The following is an 18,447-nucleotide window of genomic DNA, read 5'->3' as shown; positions in this document are numbered from 1 at the left end:
GGCCACGTGATGAGGGTGGGTTCTGGCTTTTTGATTGGAAAGCGTTTATGAAAATTAATTCTGAAAGCGAAATGCGTTACAATTTAGCTTTTACACGAATGTCGTTAAAAGAGTTTTTTGTTATTTTAATTTTTTTAATAAGATAATTTTTCTTGATTTGTGGCGCTTGGTTAGAATGTTAGATTTTACAATAGACTGACACGCTTGTAGTCCTGAAACCCTAAAGATCACACTTTTCGAGTTATGGCTTCCCTCTGCAAGTTCTAATGGCTTTTCAAACAAAATTATATATATTCATTATTTTGTATTTCTGAATTTAGCAGATGAAAATGTAATTTAACATTTCACCACAAGGTGGAGCCATAGGCCAGTGTCTTCTAGGCCAACATCCATGATCTTACGTTACTGCAGCTATTCATTCATTCATTCGCATTATGTCGCTTTTGTTGTGTTGTCACACCATGCTCAAAGAATATTATATATTTTTTTTTTTTTACACATGTAGGCTATGTGTCCATACTGGAGATGTTGATCTATGAAATCCTTTCCATATAATAAATTGAACCTTAGGTAAGAATATATTTGAATAAACTTACATTGCTTTTAATAAGCTACAGAGACAGATGCATGACGAATAAGACCTTTGGGTTCTGTTTTAGGTTTCACTGAAAGATAAGAAAGAACAGCTGAGGCATATTTAGAGTGAATGTCAGTCACTTTTTTATTGTAGTGATCTCTTGTAAGCAGTACTGAGGCTTTCATTGATGCCTTTTCAAGAAGTTTATTATGTGCTACAGCAAATTCTTTACAGTCTATAAATCACAAATATTGATTGATGAGTCAAAAGCAAATGTTAGTCACAAAAAAAGGTATATAGGCAATAACACTTATGTGCTTTATGTCTTTATATCTTAAAACAAAGACATTTAACAATTTTCACTCTGCAAATGTTTCTTTTGTTTGGCAACATTTTAAACCCTGACCACACGGACATGGCACAATATTATATAATAGGCCTTGGGACACACAGGCTCCTTTAAACTTTTATTAGACAAATATATTAGCTATGATAAAACCTGGTATTGCTATTTAACTTTGATGAAAGAATAAAATGTTAGGAATTGCAGTGCTATGCTGTGTGATCAGATGTCTTTGCCACAGTCAGGACACAGGATGTCGTCCCTCTCAGTCAGGAAGCCACGGCCCACCAGAGACACCAAGCACTTCTTGCAGTTGAAGCAGTCGTTGTGCCACTGTCTCTCTTCAAATGAGATGTATTTGCTTCCTCCTAGACCTGCAAAGGATATGACAGTAACAAGTAAAAAAAACTCCTGATCAAATAGCAATAATGTCATGTGAAATATGGATTTTATAAAGTGTGGACAAGAAGATTGCTGGGAGACTCATACAGGTCCTGAGGTCAGAAAGGTCGTTCAAAACCTGAATGTTCTGTTCTCCCTTTGTGTTTAAAGGTGTTTTATTTATTTATTTATTTACATATATATATATATATATATATATATATATATATATATATAATGGATGCTTTTTTCAATATAATCAAATGAATTAGATAAGTGACTTTCAAAATCTCCAAAATGACAAAAATCCCCCCAAAAATATCATAGAAGTAATCTATTTTTGGTCTGTTTCTCACATAATTACCATTGTATGGCTTTAGAATACCAGTAATATAGCACATTCCTCATATGGACTTCTTTTAATATACCTTCATGGAGCTTTTCTGTCAAGTTGAGTTTTGTAGCTTCAATCCTGAATCACTTTTACTAAAAAAGTGGCCAGGGTATTCTTCAAAACTTTTTCGTTTTGTGTAATAAACAAAGTTTTATGGATTTAAAACCAATCTGAGTAAACTATTCCTTTAATAGGGTGATTTTTGTGTGTATATGAAAGTCAGCATGAAATGAAAACTCACCCTATTCATCCATGCATTTGTTTCATTTAAAACTGTTTTAATCAAAATGTCATGATTCAATCTTCCAGTGAAATGACAGATTTCTCTCTGGTGACATGCTGGACTTTAGTCCACTTAAACCCCACCCCTTTCTACATTTTTTATTTTTCAATAATCCGTTTCATTCAGATATACAGTTGCAAGAAAAAGTATGTGAACCCCTTGCAGAATCTGTGAAAATGTGAATAATTTTAACAAAATAAGAGAGATCAGACAAAATGCACGTAATTTTTTTATTTAGTACTGTCCTGAATAAGATATTTTACATATTTTTTTTTTTTTACATGTAATCCACAAGACAAGAAAAATTAATAAAAACAGTTGTGGATCATCCAAGTAATGACACAGTATTAAGAATCAATGTTCATAAACTTTTGAACGGGATCAATTTAATAAATTCAGCTATTTGTTTGTCTTGTGGACAATGTAAAAACATTTTTTTATGTAAAATATCTTATTTAGGACAGTACTAAATAAAAAATAACATGCATTTTGTATGATCTCTCTTATTTTGTTAAAATTATTCACATTTTCACAGATTCTGCAAGGGGTTCGCATACTTTTTCTTGCAACTGTACATGATAAAATAGATAAGAAAAGATCTGTCACTACTTCTGTTTCATTGCAACTTTCAGTACAAATATGTTATTGTGTTTGTACTGATTTATAAGCCTGCGTTCGGTTCTGATAAGCACCTTCCAAACATAAGGAGTTGTAAATGTGTTGAACGCTCATACCGCTAATAGGGGTGGTGCAGGCAGCACACTTCTTGGCATACAGATTGCAGAAGCAGTTGAGGCAATAGGCAAACTCATCACGAGAGGTGAAGCGTTGGCCAGACAGCTGCAGCTTACAGCCTGTACACAAGAAGCAGTCCTTATGCCATGGCTGGTCATGGTAGGTCACGCCCCCAGTGGTGATTGGCTGAGAGGAAACAAAAATGGTGTGATATCATTTAATACTTTTCATATATTCAAAGCCACATGTTGCATTCTAGCTGTTCTTACCTTCTTGCAGTGCACACACTGCAGTGCAAATTGCTTCTCATAGCAGGGCACACAGTAGTTACTGTTTTCTTTAGGAATAAAGCTCTTGGTTCCAATGGGCTGCTGACAGCGCTGGCAGGAAAAGCAGGTCTCGTGCCAGCTGTTCCCCTTATGCTCCATCTTCCTGGAGCCTGGGAGACATAGAGACAAATGCAGACAGACAAACAAATATCCCATGACTTGGCAGGATTATAGTGAGGATGGATTATAGCCTATTAAAGGGATAGTTCACCCAAAAATTCTGTCATCATTTACTCACCTTCATGTTATTCCAAACCCGTGAGATTTTCGTTCATCTTCGGAACACAAATGAAGATCTTTTTAATGAAATATAAGAGCTTTCTGTCCCTCCATAGACAGCTACGCAACTACCACAGCGGTTTAGTCCAAATTTTCGAAAGAGACTCGATCGCTTTTTATGATGAACAGGTTGAATTTAGGCTAGTATTCACATTTAAACACTGATCAGATAACATAGAAGCTTAACTTAACCTGCTTGGTGCGAAAGAACAAACCTCATTGGTTCTTGCGGAAGCTCAAACGTGCTGCGTAACACATGAGATTGAACCTCATTGGCTCTCACACGTTTTTGTAGCGTCAGAGTGGTTGTTGCGTAGCTGTCAATGGAGGGAGAGAAAGCTCTCAGATTTCATCAAAAATCTTAATTTGTGTTCCGAAGATGAATTAATGTCTTGCAGGTTTGAACGACATGAGGGTAAGTAATTAATGACAGAATAATAATTTTTGGGTGAATTAACCCTTTAAACGGTTAGTTCCCAAATATGAAAATCATCCTTTTTTTAACTCTACATCTACAAAATGAAAAATAAATTTGTTTGTGTTTCAAAAGTTTGTGTTTTTTTGCTTTTTTGTGTTTTATTAAATTTATGAAGATGCTGTGGATTGAACAATACAATGGTATTTTGTACATGCAACTTGTAAATGTAACAACAATAAATAAATAAATAAATCATTAGCCTAATTGTATAAAATGTAGGCCTACTATTAATACAAATGATGCATCCATTGCTTCCGACATGTTGTCTTATTGACAGGCCCTCAACTCAGATACCAAGGGTAAATAGGACTTTGTATTGATGTTCATATGCATTCAAATCGTACAGTATGATCTTTCCAACTTGACTGGAACGCACCATCTCCCTCATGTCATTCCAAACCCATAAGACTTTCGTTCATCTTCAAAACACATTGAATACATTTTAAATGAAACCTTAGAGATTTCTGTACTTCCAACGCTATCTCACGACCAATTCGTACGAATGATAAAAAGTTGGCTAATTCGTACTAATTCGTACGACCTCACTCGTACGAATTTGTACGATTTGTCTAAACCCACGTGATGGGTAGGTTTAGGGGCGGGGTCAGGGGTAGGTCATTCGTATGAATTCATACGAATTGGCAAATTCGTAAAATATGTACGATTTTGCAAAAATCGTACTAATTTGTACGAGTCAGGTCGTATGAATTCGTACGAATAAGCCACCTCGTAGAATTAGTACGTTTTCCCGTGAGATCGGGTTGGTACTTCCATTGAAAGTCCATTCAATTGACACTTAAAAGAGTTGATAAAGACATTGTAAAAGAAACCCAACGAGTTTTGTTCTTGTGTGTAATGCAAACACATGTGATCTTCCGCAAGAACCAGTGAGGACGCATGGATTCATTTTTCAATGTCTTTATGAACTTTTTGAAGCATCAAAGTCTTGTGGAACGGACTTTCAAAGGAGGAACAGAAATATCACCATTTGTGTTTTGAACATGACAGAGTAATTGATAACAGAATTTTCATTTTTGGGTCAACTATTCCTTTAAATTGATTCATATGTCGCACAGTTAATAATGTCAAAAGATACTGTCAAATGCCTCATTGTGATGAGTCTTGATGCATCAATCAGGTTTCTAAATACTAAGAACATGTGTGAGGAGCATTACAAGCAAGCTAATGTTTCACTCACCTGGCATGATTGTCTTCTTGCACTCATAACATTTAGAGGAATACTCATTGGAATAACACTCAGTACACAGTAATTGCTCGTCCTTGGTGGAGAATGGCTTGTCCACCAGAGAACGTTGGCATTTGAAGCAGTGGAAGCAGTCATCATGCCAGTGACGGTCCTTATAAGACAGATCCTGAGGACAAAAGCAAGCAAGTAAGGATGATTTGAACCTCCATTGTCTCACCTGCATCAAACTTAGGGTTAAGGGAGAATGTGCTTGGCCTCAGTGGTCTTTTTCAGCCTTTGAACTGATAATTAGGGAGAGAGGGAGGGTAAAGGGTTCCTCAATGTCAGCTTCACAGCGGGTCACTCTCCAATGAGAGCCGCAGGTGCTGGCGTCTGCGACCAATCGCAGTGTGATCTGCCAATTGGTGTGCGTTAGTGAGAGTCTGTCCTGGGCTGTGTACGCACATCGCCTCAGGATGCATGTATGACACCACTGCTTTAATTATCCACCAATTTGGAGAGAGAGAGAGAGTGTTTTGTGCTCGTTAAATCGCTGGCCCAAGGTGCTATGAGGTCATGCTGATTGGCTGCTTCTAGAGGGGGTAGCGGGATAGCTAACTGGGCCAAGGACATGCCACACAGATGTGGCCCCACCCCAGGCCTGTCCTCAAAACAAGTGACAACCTCCTCATCAGGACTAATGACCATGTAATGTGACACTAACGACAGAAACTCTCAGGAGCCTGTAGAGAGAGCACCACACGTCTATATATATTTCTATTTCTTCTTCCTTTTTTTTTTTTTTTCTTACAAGAAATGTTTTTTAGGGCATTGATATGCTGTGGTTAAAATGTTTTGAGTGGCTTTTAGCACTGTGCAATGCTGTTGCTATTGTAGTCCCTAGTTATAGCTCAGGTCCCTTATTTAATGCAAGTGGATGGGATTTTTCACCAGTTTTATCATCTGCAATACAAAAAAAGTATGTTTAATCGCTTTGACATGTAAGAGTACACTTCTTCTCAACAAGCTGCATGACTTGAGGTATGATTCATCTCTGTAGCACAAGTCTGTAGCATAGAGCTTAAATGAATAGTTCACCCAAACATGACATTTGTGTCACCCTCATGTTGTTCCAAACCCATAAGACTTTCACACACATCATTTTTTACCATAAAGTCCAAAATTTCACACTTCAAAAAGCACAAAAAGACATTGTAGAAGTAATCCATGTGAATATAACGGTTTAATCACTAAGTCTTCTGAAGAGACACGGTCATTTTGTATGATGAACAGATTTAATTTAGGTTTTTATTCACATATGAATACTGATCAATTTTAAACTTTTTAATAGCGTGACAATTTGAGATGCGTGGACTTTCAATGGACGGACACAAATAGCTATTAAATATACCTTCATTTGTGTTCCGAAGATGATCTGAAATCTTATGGGTTTGGAAAATCATAACGGTGAGTAAATGAAAGAATTATAATTTTTGGGTGAACTGTCCTTTCAATATGTTCACAGAGTTCAAGGGTAAAAGTGATGCTCTGTGTTTCTGTCTCCAAGGTAAATGAGTACTGGTAATTCCACAAAAGCTCATCTGGTCTCTTTGTTTGGTTTTGGACTCACTCCCCAGCACTGATGTCCTGCTGGGATCAGTCCAGTGTGCATGAGCTGGCATTCATACTATTCCCCACTGCTATCCTGGTGATCTCTCAGCTTTCAGAGGGTCACACAGAGCTCCAAATCATTGTGTACAGTGTTACTAAATAAAAATGCTCAAATCTCGTTCTGCAGAACATACTGAGCTCTGATATGGTGCACAGTCTGCTAGAACTGTCATTCTAATGGAATTAAGAAAATTGCATATTTCTGGATAATTCCTGCTATTTAAATTGGAGCACTCTTGAAGAGTGCACTTGATTGCACTTTTTTTTTTTTTTAAACTGTACTTGCAGATAATAAAATATTAATGAAATAAAAGCCATTTAAGTGTTCTTTTATGACTGTTTCTTAACACACTTAAGTAAGTATACTTTTAAAAGGTGCACTTTGTAATAATGTAAAGTTAAAGTTTTGTTTCCTTTAAAGTACAGTTTAAATCATTAACTAACACTAAAGCACATTTAAAGTACTTGATATATTTTTAACTGTAGTGTGTTACTTGAAATTACATTTTAAGATAATATATTTTAAATGTACTATATTATTATTAAGTATAGTATAATATTAGTACTATTCTTCACCTTTACAATAATTACAAATATATTTAAATACATGACATACAAGTTTTAACAGAAACTACATTAAAGTATATTTTAGTTTACTAAATGCTTGTCAGTTTTGATTGTACACTTTAGACAATATCAGTTATTATGAAATTACATATAAAGATGTACTTAAGTCCTACTTAGGTATAGGTAAAAAAACGCTCTAAAGTCAGCCAATTGCCTTTAATATAAATTTAAACTATAGCTAATACATTTTCATTCAGTTTTAATTAGGTGTCTGCAAACATTACATTCACTTAACACTTAAATATTATTTTAAATCATGTTATTTCCGTCATAATTAAAGTATGCTAAAGTGTACCAGGGCAGCTCCAGCTGTTTTGGATTGTGTCTTTTAGTAAAAACATTTAGTAAGGTAGAAATTGTGAAGATTAACATACTCTGCTGTTGCAGCCAATGGGTTTCTTGCACTCCTCACAGGTGTTGGAGTACAGGCTCTCATAGCACTTCACACAGTATGGATTTTCATCACGCAGAACATACTTCTTCCCAAACAGAGACTCCTTGCAGTAGTGGCAGTCATAGCGCTCCGCCATCTTGGGTTTAAACAGTTCCTAAATAATAAAAGTGTTTTAAATGGTGCAGAAAGGTTGAGGGGGACATTGAGAATGCCGTTCAGATAATAGTTTGGAATCATGTTAGGCATGAAACTTAACTAGTAGGCCTATAATACCAGTGCTTAACCTCTTCTTGATAAAGGCTAACTATATGACGCAAACTTTCTAAAGCAAGAGTGGAATGCATGCCATTGTATTAGTCCCAGCTGTTGTGTCTTCCTCAGAAAAGCCCTGCTAATATTCCTGCGTTATCCCTCAGAACTGTCCAGACTAGCATTTGTGCACTCAAAGCTTACCCGCTCTGAGCTCCACACCAATCCTGTGGCTTATTTTCTCAGAGAGTCTCATTCTAACACAACAAAAGTCTCTGTAAAGCTTGTCTAGCTGTGTCACTTCAGTAGACTTGGTAAAGTGTACCAAGTTCACTACGAGTTCAACTACAGCTGAACAGCTGTTGATGGTAGCCAAGAAGGAAGAAAAATACTATGGAAGTCAATAGCTACCATCAAATGTCTGCTTACCGACAGTCTTCAAAATATCTTCTTTTGTGTTCAAAGAAACTCTTGAAAACTTGAGGTTGAATAAATGATGACAAAATGTTCATTTTTGGGACAACTATCCCTTCAATATCTGCTAACACTTTACTTACTTGATGGTCCCCCAACAGGCATTCTACTGACTATAAGTAACTTTGCAAGTAAATGTCAACTTATTCTACTAATCCTAACCTTATCCCTAACAGCCTACTAATACTACTATAATGAGAGTTAGTTGACATGTAGGTGCAACATTGCTTATATCAACAGAATGTATAAAGGGGACCATCAAAATAAAGTGTATCTGCCTTCTGTTGACTAAACCTAAGCTATAGCCACTATGCCACATGAGAGTGAGGTCATGATCTCATTGTGTGTTTGTTGTGACCTTCATTATAACTTCATAGACTCCTTTATGTTCTGTGCGTCTCCCACAGAGAGGCAGTGGAGTCAGCTAAATCTGCACTGTGAACACTTGTCAGATCACACTGTTGTTTGTGAATGGATTCTTTGATCTGTCCTCAGCCTGGCAGGCTGGCACCAACACTGGGCACCAGATCAAGAGAAGTCTCTGTGGTTCCAGCTGTCCCCAGTGTGTCCCTTACTATCAGTAAAGAGGCATATCTTCCTCAGTCGCCTCAGTCTCAAACAGACATCGACATGCACATACAGTACCCATGGATTAAATAAGACTGACGCAAGAGCTTAGCTGGGGAATCTTTTTGAGTCATGTGAATTACCTTAATGAGTCATGTGAATTACCTCAATGAAGCCCCAAACCAACCCACTCATTTACGATTAAACCATGAGTGATGCAGTGAAACGTGCAGCTAATTAAAGACAAGAGGGCCTCGGTTTGTGGAACCTTTCAGCCATAACTATGAAGGACTGACAGGTGGCTGTGGAGATGCCTGACACATTTAGGCTATTTATCCCCATACCAACAAGGAACCAAAAAAAAAAGAGGGCAAAACATTTAATACCAGTACTATAGCACTATTTCAGGTATAAATCTCAAACCTAGAAGATTTATTAAAAACCACATCCATTAGAAAATACAGACTGGCTCATTTTGGCATGTCCACAAATGCTGTTACATTTCAGTAATCATGTCAGTTTTACAATGCAGCCTACTTTCCACTGTAAATCCTAAGTCTGAAGCACACATTCCATCTCTACTGTGTTTTAATTTAATAAATAAACCACCTTGAGCTTTTAAAATATGGTTCAGTGAAAAGTATTTGGCTCAGAAGCATTGAAACTACAGGACAGACAATAGAAAGAAAAGGGAGAATGTGAAACATATTTATGCATTGGAAGAATTTACATTAAATACAGTATATAGATTGATAATGATAAGATCAGATGTTTTCTGAAAAAAATCTGAAGTTTCAGTGAAGATTAAAAAGTAGAAGTTTATTAGATGCAAATAAAAAAGCAATAGGATAAAGCGGGTGTAATTAATTGTAAAAACATATAAAATAAGAAGAGAAGGGAAGAGAAGAGAAGAGAAGAGAAGAGAAGAGAAGAGAAGAGAAGAGAAGAGAAGAGAAGAGAAGAGAAGAGAAGAGAAGAGAAGAGAAGAGAAGAGAAGAGAGAAGAGAAGAGAAGAGAAGAGAAGAGAAGAGAAGAGAAGAGAAGAGAAGAGAAGAGAAGAGAAGAGAAGATTTTTCTTGATGCTCAACTTGCCTGTCCTGTGCCGTGATGTGCTGTGCCTGTGCGTCTTTGGTTCTTGAAAGAGAGATGGAGGAGCGACTCCTGTGCTCCTCTTTATTGGATTACTCCCCCTGTGGAAGGGCAATGGGGGGACTGAAATGGGTTGGACACTTTATCAGGAACTATAAATACATAGACACCACTAAGCCACAAAATCTACTGCATGCACCCCGTACTTGACCATACATGCTCTAACAATTCCGTAAACGTATATTTCCACTGAATCCATATAGGCATTGTGAGTAAAAGAATGTTTAGATTCATAAATATATGCATAGTGAATGCCATGCATATATTTTCTATTATATTAACTGCATCTAATAATTAGAGTCTAATAATTAGAGTCTAATGCATAACCTTAAAGGGACAGTTCACCCAAAAATGAATTAATTACTCCCCCTCGTATCGTTCCAAACACGTTTAGACTTTCGTTCATCTTCAGAACATAAATGAATATCTTTCTGATGAAATCTGAGACCTTTCTGTCCCTCCGTTGACAGCTAAGCAACTACCACAACGGTTTATTTAAAATTTTCTGAAGAAACCCGATCGCTTTATATAATGAACAGATTGAATTTGGGGTTTTATTCACATATAAACATTCAGTTGAGCTTCTGTTTATGTTCGCTGATCAATGTTTAAACGTAAATATAAGCCTAATTAAATCCATTCACCATATAAAATGATCGAATCTCTTCAGAAAATGTTGACTAAACTGCTCAATTAATATGGATTAGTTTTACGATCTCTTTATGAACTTTTTGAAGCGTGAAAATGGTAGTTGCGTAGCTGTCAGTGAAGAGTACTCTCAGATTTCATAAAAAATATCTTCAGAATTTACATTTTTGGGTGAACTATCCCTTTAAGAGTGATATATATTACATAACATATATTACAAAAGTGGACTTTTCAAGCTGAAAAGACCATCTTAGACTACAACGATTTTCCATTGGTATTTCAACCAACAAGCTTCTTAACCAACAAGACTTCCTTTGTCAAACTGCTCCACCCAAAATACCATACTGGATGATAAAGAAAGTATTGCTGGTTCCCATGCACACACTAGCTTCCCATCCAAAACACAACATATGCTGATGATGACCAGCATTACTGGTGTTTACACTGCAAAGGTCAACGTGAACATACAGAAAATATATATGTTCTGAATGTTTTTGTCACCTAATATTGAACCAATTTGGTAGAATTTTATATTTTTATGAATCATTTCAAATTGCAATTTTACATCACATGCAAGCTGTTGTAAGGTGATGATTAGGTAGTCTTAAAAGTGTGAGAACCACTTGAGAAAAAGTTTTACCCATGCTTCTCTAGATTAATCCATCCAACCCACAAAGGTCACTTGTTTTAAATCTATCAATTTGGTAGATGTTTTCATCCAAAACAATTTATATGGCATTCAGTTCATGCATTCCCAGGGAATCAAATCCATGACCTTGTGTCTCTTCTTTTACATAACTGTTTGAGCTACAATAATATTTTTTTTATATAGAATACTACGCAGAATGCTATATTTGAGTTTTACCTGAATACTTGCAAATAAATAAGTAGCCTACCTTTTGTAGGTTTTGGCTTTCAGTCATGTCCTTAATAGGATTTCCTTGCCCCACCCTGGCTTGTCTCCATCGCTCTGGCCACAGTATGAGCAAAGGCCTGTGTGTGATACTGTAAAGTTGCTTAGTGACAGAGTGGAGGAATAGAAGGGAACTCTGGGAAGCTTTCGTCACTGTGGCTGATGGTTCACAGTGAGATGGTGAGACCCAACACCTGTTTGCTCCAAACTTTGCCCTCTCTCATCTGTCACTCCCATGGGTCCTACGATTTACTTATGGCTAGAGCCAAAATCTTTGCCAGTCATCAATTAACACTTGAATTCCCACGATCAGATTGCAAATGGAGGTGTTATTTATCCCTGGCTGTGACTATTATTTCTAGGGGATATAATTAGGCTATAAAAGCCATTACCATTCTATATTGCTAATGATAATGATTTATTTATGCGGCACATTTCCTTCATGTATACTTTCTGACACGATTAATGATTTTTACACAATCTAAATGATGCATCTCTATCTAATAAAAAGCACCACTGACAGAACAAGCAGCTGACAGTTAGTTTGAAGAGAAGTGCAAATACCTTTCCAAAACAATCCATATACAGAAGTGGTTTTTCAGAAGAAAATTAAAGTCATCCAAAGTACATTGCCATGTATTGATGCATTTTACAATCCAATTTAAACTTGGACTCAAGACAATGTTAATACAAGCCTTTACGATGCGCTGGTCAAATATAGCCTTAATGTCATAAAGCAATCAGAGAGATATTAGTTTCAGTGATACACTAACCATTCGAGCATTTATAGCTGATTGTTCCCACTGCGGGCCAGAGGGAAACACAACTTATTGAGCTCCATGGTGTTGATAGTTCATGCCATCAATACAACACGAGAATGTGAAGACAGAACGGATGCCACCAAAAGTGCACAGGCCAGGCTGATTAGCAGACGTACACGGGGCTGGCAGTGCCACACACCTTAGCCTCTCTGCCCAGTGATAAGGCCTTGGATAAATCCAGCAATGGTCTAGATTACAGTACAAGAGGTACAGCTCAATCTCTGTAAGGTCAGCAGTGATCCTCCTGGGCTATCACACTGGCTGTAAATCACCCAGCTCTGCCAGATCTGACCAGTCCAACAACAGTGTACATAGCTAGAAAAGATGTATTAATGTCAGGATGTGATGTACTTTTATAGTGCAGTGTTATTTAGTCCAAAACACATCTCTATACAATGTAACTCTGTGTGTGCCTGCCCATTGTTTAATCCTGGTTCCCAAAACAAGATGAGCTCTTCCAAGAATATTAATCTTTTATGGTATAGTAGAACAAACATTTTTGCAGCCCACATCGGGTACTTTAGGGAACACCGTGTCCTAACACGAGATGATTCTATTTTAGAAACGGTTTCTCTGCGACATCGAGGCTGAAACAACAACAGAAGTATAATCTCGGGTACTGTTTGTGTACGTTATTTAATGTTAAAAGTGTCTGTGTGAGTTTGAATATCAGTTTGTGTGTCTTTTATAGCCATAGCCTACTGAAAGCAACAATTAACCTCAGATCTAACTTAGTTCAAAAGTAATAAAAGTTAACAAGAACGTTCAAACTGTCAACTCATTGCTAACAGAGTTTATTCTATGACAACGATTGTTTCAGTAACTAAGTATATAGTTTTAATCATGTTAAAATGGTGTAATATTCATGAATTTGATTATGTAGGCTACTTATCCATTTCGTTGCGCCGCCCGGGAGCGTGCCAAGAGAGGCCGCCGGCGCCTACGCGCTCTTCTGATTGGCTGTGATTTTTTTTTTATCGTGTCCAATAGTCGCCTCTCGTCTGGTGAGGACAGACAAATTATTTGTCGCTGTAATCTTATCCCATCGCGTCTGGTTACAAAACGATGTAACATAGTGTCCTTGTTACATTATGTTGCATACTTAGACTACAGTAGCAATAACAGTAGCCTAAATGATGCATCATTTCATGCAGCTAACCCTACTCCTAACCCTATATTAAGACATGTTGTTAATTAATATTATCATTAATAATTAAATATAGGCTACTTAAATGTACAATTAGACTGTAACAAGGAAACCTTAAAATCAAGGTCTTTTTACATGTTACATGTATTTACTATAGTAAAAGCAGTAAATTACTAACACTATACCAATCCCTAACATTAAACCTATTCATTTTTTTAAGTACACTGTAAAAAGGACATAAAGTGCGATCACACTAACTATTTTGTCCTTTTTTTGACCTGCATGTAGCTATAGCCTATATTTCTATCTATGAATGTCACATGCATCTGACAGGAAGTTTATTTTTAAGGCTTTTAAAGGTTACTATGGAACATAAAATGTAAAAAAAAAAACACACACATCTAAAACCACCTGAAAGCAATCAACTCAATGTCCAACCACCATTGTGCAACCACTTACCAACAGTGCAAACTTTGTCCAGTTCAATTTAAATGATTTATACATGCATGAAAATCGTTTTATCCGATTGTGCTGCCAATTTTTGTGAAAATTCTCATTTAATGAATTAATTTATGATAACTAATGTTTTAAATTCATGAAACCATCATGCAATATGTGTTCTGAACCATCTGTTGTTGGAGCATCTTGGGTTTGCATCTTTGGCAACTGTATTATCTTTTATTTTGGAACATAATGTTGCGGCTCATGAAGCAGCACATTCAAGAGGTCTCTAACACATTAAATGGACCCCCATGTGGTGTCGAGCAACAATATATAAATCTCTCAGTGACTGTACAAAATTCCACAGCTTACTTACAACTCCCTGTCAGGAGACCTTGATTGATTTGACGTATACAGCATATCATTAGAGTCGTAGTTTCTCCCATTGACCTCTGGGTCCTGAAAACCCTAAACACTGTCTGGAGTCAATGCAAATTAAGTTAGGAAAGGTTTAGTTGCTCATGACATTCCTTTTTTTCCCCTGAAACTTTATAGTGTCATGAGACTTTGAAAGAAACACATTTAGGCTTATGCATATTTGTCCATGCTCTGTGCTGTTATTTGCAATAACTTAAAAATAGCAAAGGTATCGGCAGATGATTTACCATGTAACTTCATAATAGTGATTTTGATAAGATATAGGATTTTTGTAACAAACTAAACTAATATCACCCCGAGAACCACTGGTTACTCATTAAAAACTAATTAAAAAGGTCAACCGAACTCTGTGTTTTTCCATGCAAGCCTAGTTTTCAATCCCCACAATGTGACCCTGGATCACAAAACCAGTCACAAGTCGCACGGTTATATTTGTGGCAATAGCCAACAATACATTGTATGGGTCAAAATGATTGATTTTTCCTTTATGCCAAAAATCATTAGGATATTAAGTAAAGATTATGTTCCATGAAGATATTTTGTAAATTTCCTACCGCAAATATATAAAATTAATTTTTGTGAGTGAATGCAACACAATCGCAAACATAAATGGACAACTTTAAAGGCGATTTTCTCAATGTTTATTTTTTTTTTTTTTTTGCACCCTCAAGATTCCAGATTTTCAAATAGTTGTATCTCTGCCAAATATTGTCCTATCCTAACAAAACATACATCAATTGAAATCTTATTTATTCAGCTTTCAGATGCAGATGTATGCATATATTGCAGATGTATACATCTCAATTTTAAAAAACGGACCCATAAGACTGGTTTTGTGGTCCAGGGTCGCCAAGTATTTAAGTTATTGATGCCAAAAATGCTGTCTAGGTCCTTGAGTCTTGTGTTGGGTACATGTGATTCAAGTGTGAAAAAAATATTGTTGGTTTAACTTAAAAAAGTAAGTTACCTGGTTGCCTTAAAATGTTGAGTTGATTGATAATAATAAAAAAAAAATGTAGTTAATGCAATGAAGGAGATTGGTTTAATCAATAGAAACTCAAAATATTATGTAATCTGTACCACATTAATTATCTAAATTGATTTGACAAAAGATAAAAAGTTGTGATAACAAATAATGAATATATATATATATATATATATATATACACTGACCTAAAGGATTATTAGGAACACCTGTTCAATTTCTCATTAATGCAATTATCTAATCAACCAATCACATGGCATTTGCTTCAATGCATTAGGTCCTGGTCAAGACAATCTCCTGAACTCCAAACTGAATGTCAGAATGGGAAAGAAAGGTGATTTAAGCAATTTTGAGCGTGGCATGGTTGTTGGTGCCAGACGGGCCGGTCTGAGTATTTCACAATCTGCTCAGTTACTGGGATTTTCACGCACAACCATTTCTAGGGTTTACAAAGAATGGTGTGAAAAGGGAAAAACATCCAGTATGCGGCAGTCCTGTGGGCGAAAATGCCTTGTAGATGCTAGAGGTCAGAGGAGAATGGGCCGACTGATTCAAGCTGATAGAAGAGAACTTTGACTGAAATAACCACTCGTTACAACCGAGGTATGCAGCAAAGCATTTGTGAAGCCACAACACGCACAACCTTGAGGCGGATGGGCTACAACAGCAGAAGACCCCACCGGGTACCACTCATCTCCACTACAAATAGGAAAAATAGGCTACAATTTGCACGAGCACACCAAAATTGGACAGTTGAAGACTGGAAAAATGTTGCCTGGTCTGATGAGTCTCGATTTCTGTTGAGACATTCAGATGGTAGAGTCAGAATTTGTCGTAAACAGAATGAGAACATGGATCCATCATGCCTTGTTACCACTATGCAGGCTGGTGGTGGTGGTGTAATGGTGTGGGGGATGTTTTCTTGGCACACTTTAGGCCCCTTAGTGCCTATTGGGCATCGTTTAAATGCCACGGCCTACCTGAGCATTGTTTCTGACCATGTCCATCCCTTTATGACCACCATGTACCCATCCTCTGATGGCTACTTCCAGCAGGATAATGCACCATGTCACAAAGCTTGAATCATTTCAAATTGGTTTCTTGAACATGACATTGAGTTCACTGTACTAAAATGGCCCCCACAGTCACCAGATCTCAACCCAATAGAGCATCTTTGGGATGTGGTGGAACGGGAGCTTCGTGCCCTGGATGTGCATCCCACAAATCTCCATCAACTGCAAGATGCTATCCTATCAATATGGGCCAACATTTCTAAAGAATGCTTTCAGCACCTTGTTGAATCAATGCCACGTAGAATTAAGGCAGTTCTGAAGGCGAAAGGGGGTCAAACACAGTATTAGTATGGTGTTCCTAATAATCCTTTAGGTGAGTGTGTATATATATATATATATATATATATATATATATATATATATATATATATATATATATATATATATAATATTTTTTTTACAGTGTATTCAGATAAATACTAGTTTTAGTAGCATACCTCGCTATGTGCAATGCAGTAGGCCTATAGTCATTAGTAGGCCTATAATGGCCTATAATTAGTAGGCCTATAATGATTACATTTTAAGATATTAAATAATGTTAATAATAATTCTGATATAGAAATAGTAATAGTGATTCTGAAACACATTTAATAAGATTGAGAATGAATAACATAATGACTGTGTTTGAACATATCAGACTGTGTCTGATATTACTAAGTTCATTTGTAAAACAAATGCAGATTGAATGTGCAAGTATTATTGCGCAGTATAGGCTACTCTACATTCACTGTAAACATACTAAGTGTGGTAGCTGATATTTCAACATAATCTCTAACTCAGTGACTTTAATGAATGTTACTTATTTTATGCAATTTCATTGTCATAGAGTATAAATCTACATGAATAGTTTTAAAACAGGAACCCCGGGGAAGGAGGGTGCTTGGAGCTTTATACATTACTGTAATTCTGAAAAATATTTAATAAGACTGAGAATGAATAACATAATGAGATATAAAATATAATGTTATTAATTTGCTTTTGGCTTAAGTATAATGACAATACAAAAGCCAATTATTTAATTTTAGAACAGTGCTGTTTTTCTCTCATATATAAACGGGTCTTTATGAACATATCTAGCTATATTTTAGGAAGGGGGTCCCTCACAAGGATCATGATGTTTTTGGGTCCTTGGCAATGTTTCAAAACTCTCTCATAAGAAGACATTTGTGAATAAATCCGAATTTCCATCTAAGTTGCATGTGCTTGATATTCACTGACCTGAGATCTTCTTACCCATGATGTAATTAGGAAGCACACGTTCTGTCCCTTCATTAAAAATACCATATGGATGTTTACCACAAAGATGTTAACTTACTAATAAAATTACATTATTGAATTATTTGGTGATGGGCTTCCATACTGACATCATGGATTACTTGGAAACAACTGTGCTAACTTAAGACTGTGGCTTAATTATTAACAAGGGCACATGACTGGGAACTTAGTTTAGGTGACTTCTTTAAGATAAAAAGGTCAAAATAACATGAGCCACGTGGAAGAAAAAAAATACACTTTTTAAAAATTTAAGAAGGCTTGTTGACTGAAAGGTCAATACCGGAAAACTTTTATTTTAACTGAAACTAATTTGTTGTTGTGTTAAGGGTATTAGCCGAAGCATTAACCAATTTTGCTCAAACTAATTCAGAATTCCAATTTAAGTGACCCCAAATGATCCTCTACTTTCTCATCTCTGCCCATGACTTGCTAGATCTTTTGCTAAGTTGATGTACAAAGACATCTTGTGTTTCTAATTGAAAAATATATCCATTCAAGTTACTCAAGGATTGCTTTTGTAGTTAAAGCATTTAAATACATCTAGTTTCTGAAGTTCACTCATGTCTTAATTCCCAAACAAATCCCTGCTG

At 36.3% G+C, this 18,447-nt stretch overlaps 1 protein-coding gene across 2 annotated transcripts; it reads right to left on the bottom strand.

The window, feature by feature from the left end:
* Positions 1-765: 765 nt before the first annotated feature.
* fhl2b (four and a half LIM domains 2b) lies at positions 766-11,678 on the bottom strand. Of its 2 annotated transcripts, XM_082137002.1 has the most exons (7): positions 11,661-11,678; positions 10,060-10,157; positions 7,658-7,831; positions 4,998-5,172; positions 2,983-3,152; positions 2,713-2,899; positions 766-1,294 (listed from the first exon to the last, which is right to left on the bottom strand). In XM_082137002.1, exons 3-7 carry the CDS (start codon positions 7,811-7,813, stop codon positions 1,143-1,145), a joined length of 840 nt encoding a protein of 279 aa, XP_081993128.1. In that variant the 5' UTR covers positions 7,814-7,831; positions 10,060-10,157; positions 11,661-11,678; the 3' UTR covers positions 766-1,142. The 2 variants fall into 2 exon arrangements, with proteins under 2 accessions (XP_081993128.1, XP_081993127.1); XM_082137001.1 differs by lacking the exon at positions 11,661-11,678 and having other exon boundaries at positions 10,060-10,175.
* Positions 11,679-18,447: the final 6,769 nt, after the last annotated feature.

This window comes from Leuciscus leuciscus (genome assembly GCF_965113295.1).
Source record: "Leuciscus leuciscus genome assembly, chromosome: 14".
Taxonomy (NCBI): Eukaryota; Metazoa; Chordata; class Actinopteri; order Cypriniformes; family Leuciscidae; genus Leuciscus; species Leuciscus leuciscus.
This window is presented reverse-complemented; position numbering and strand designations above follow the sequence as displayed.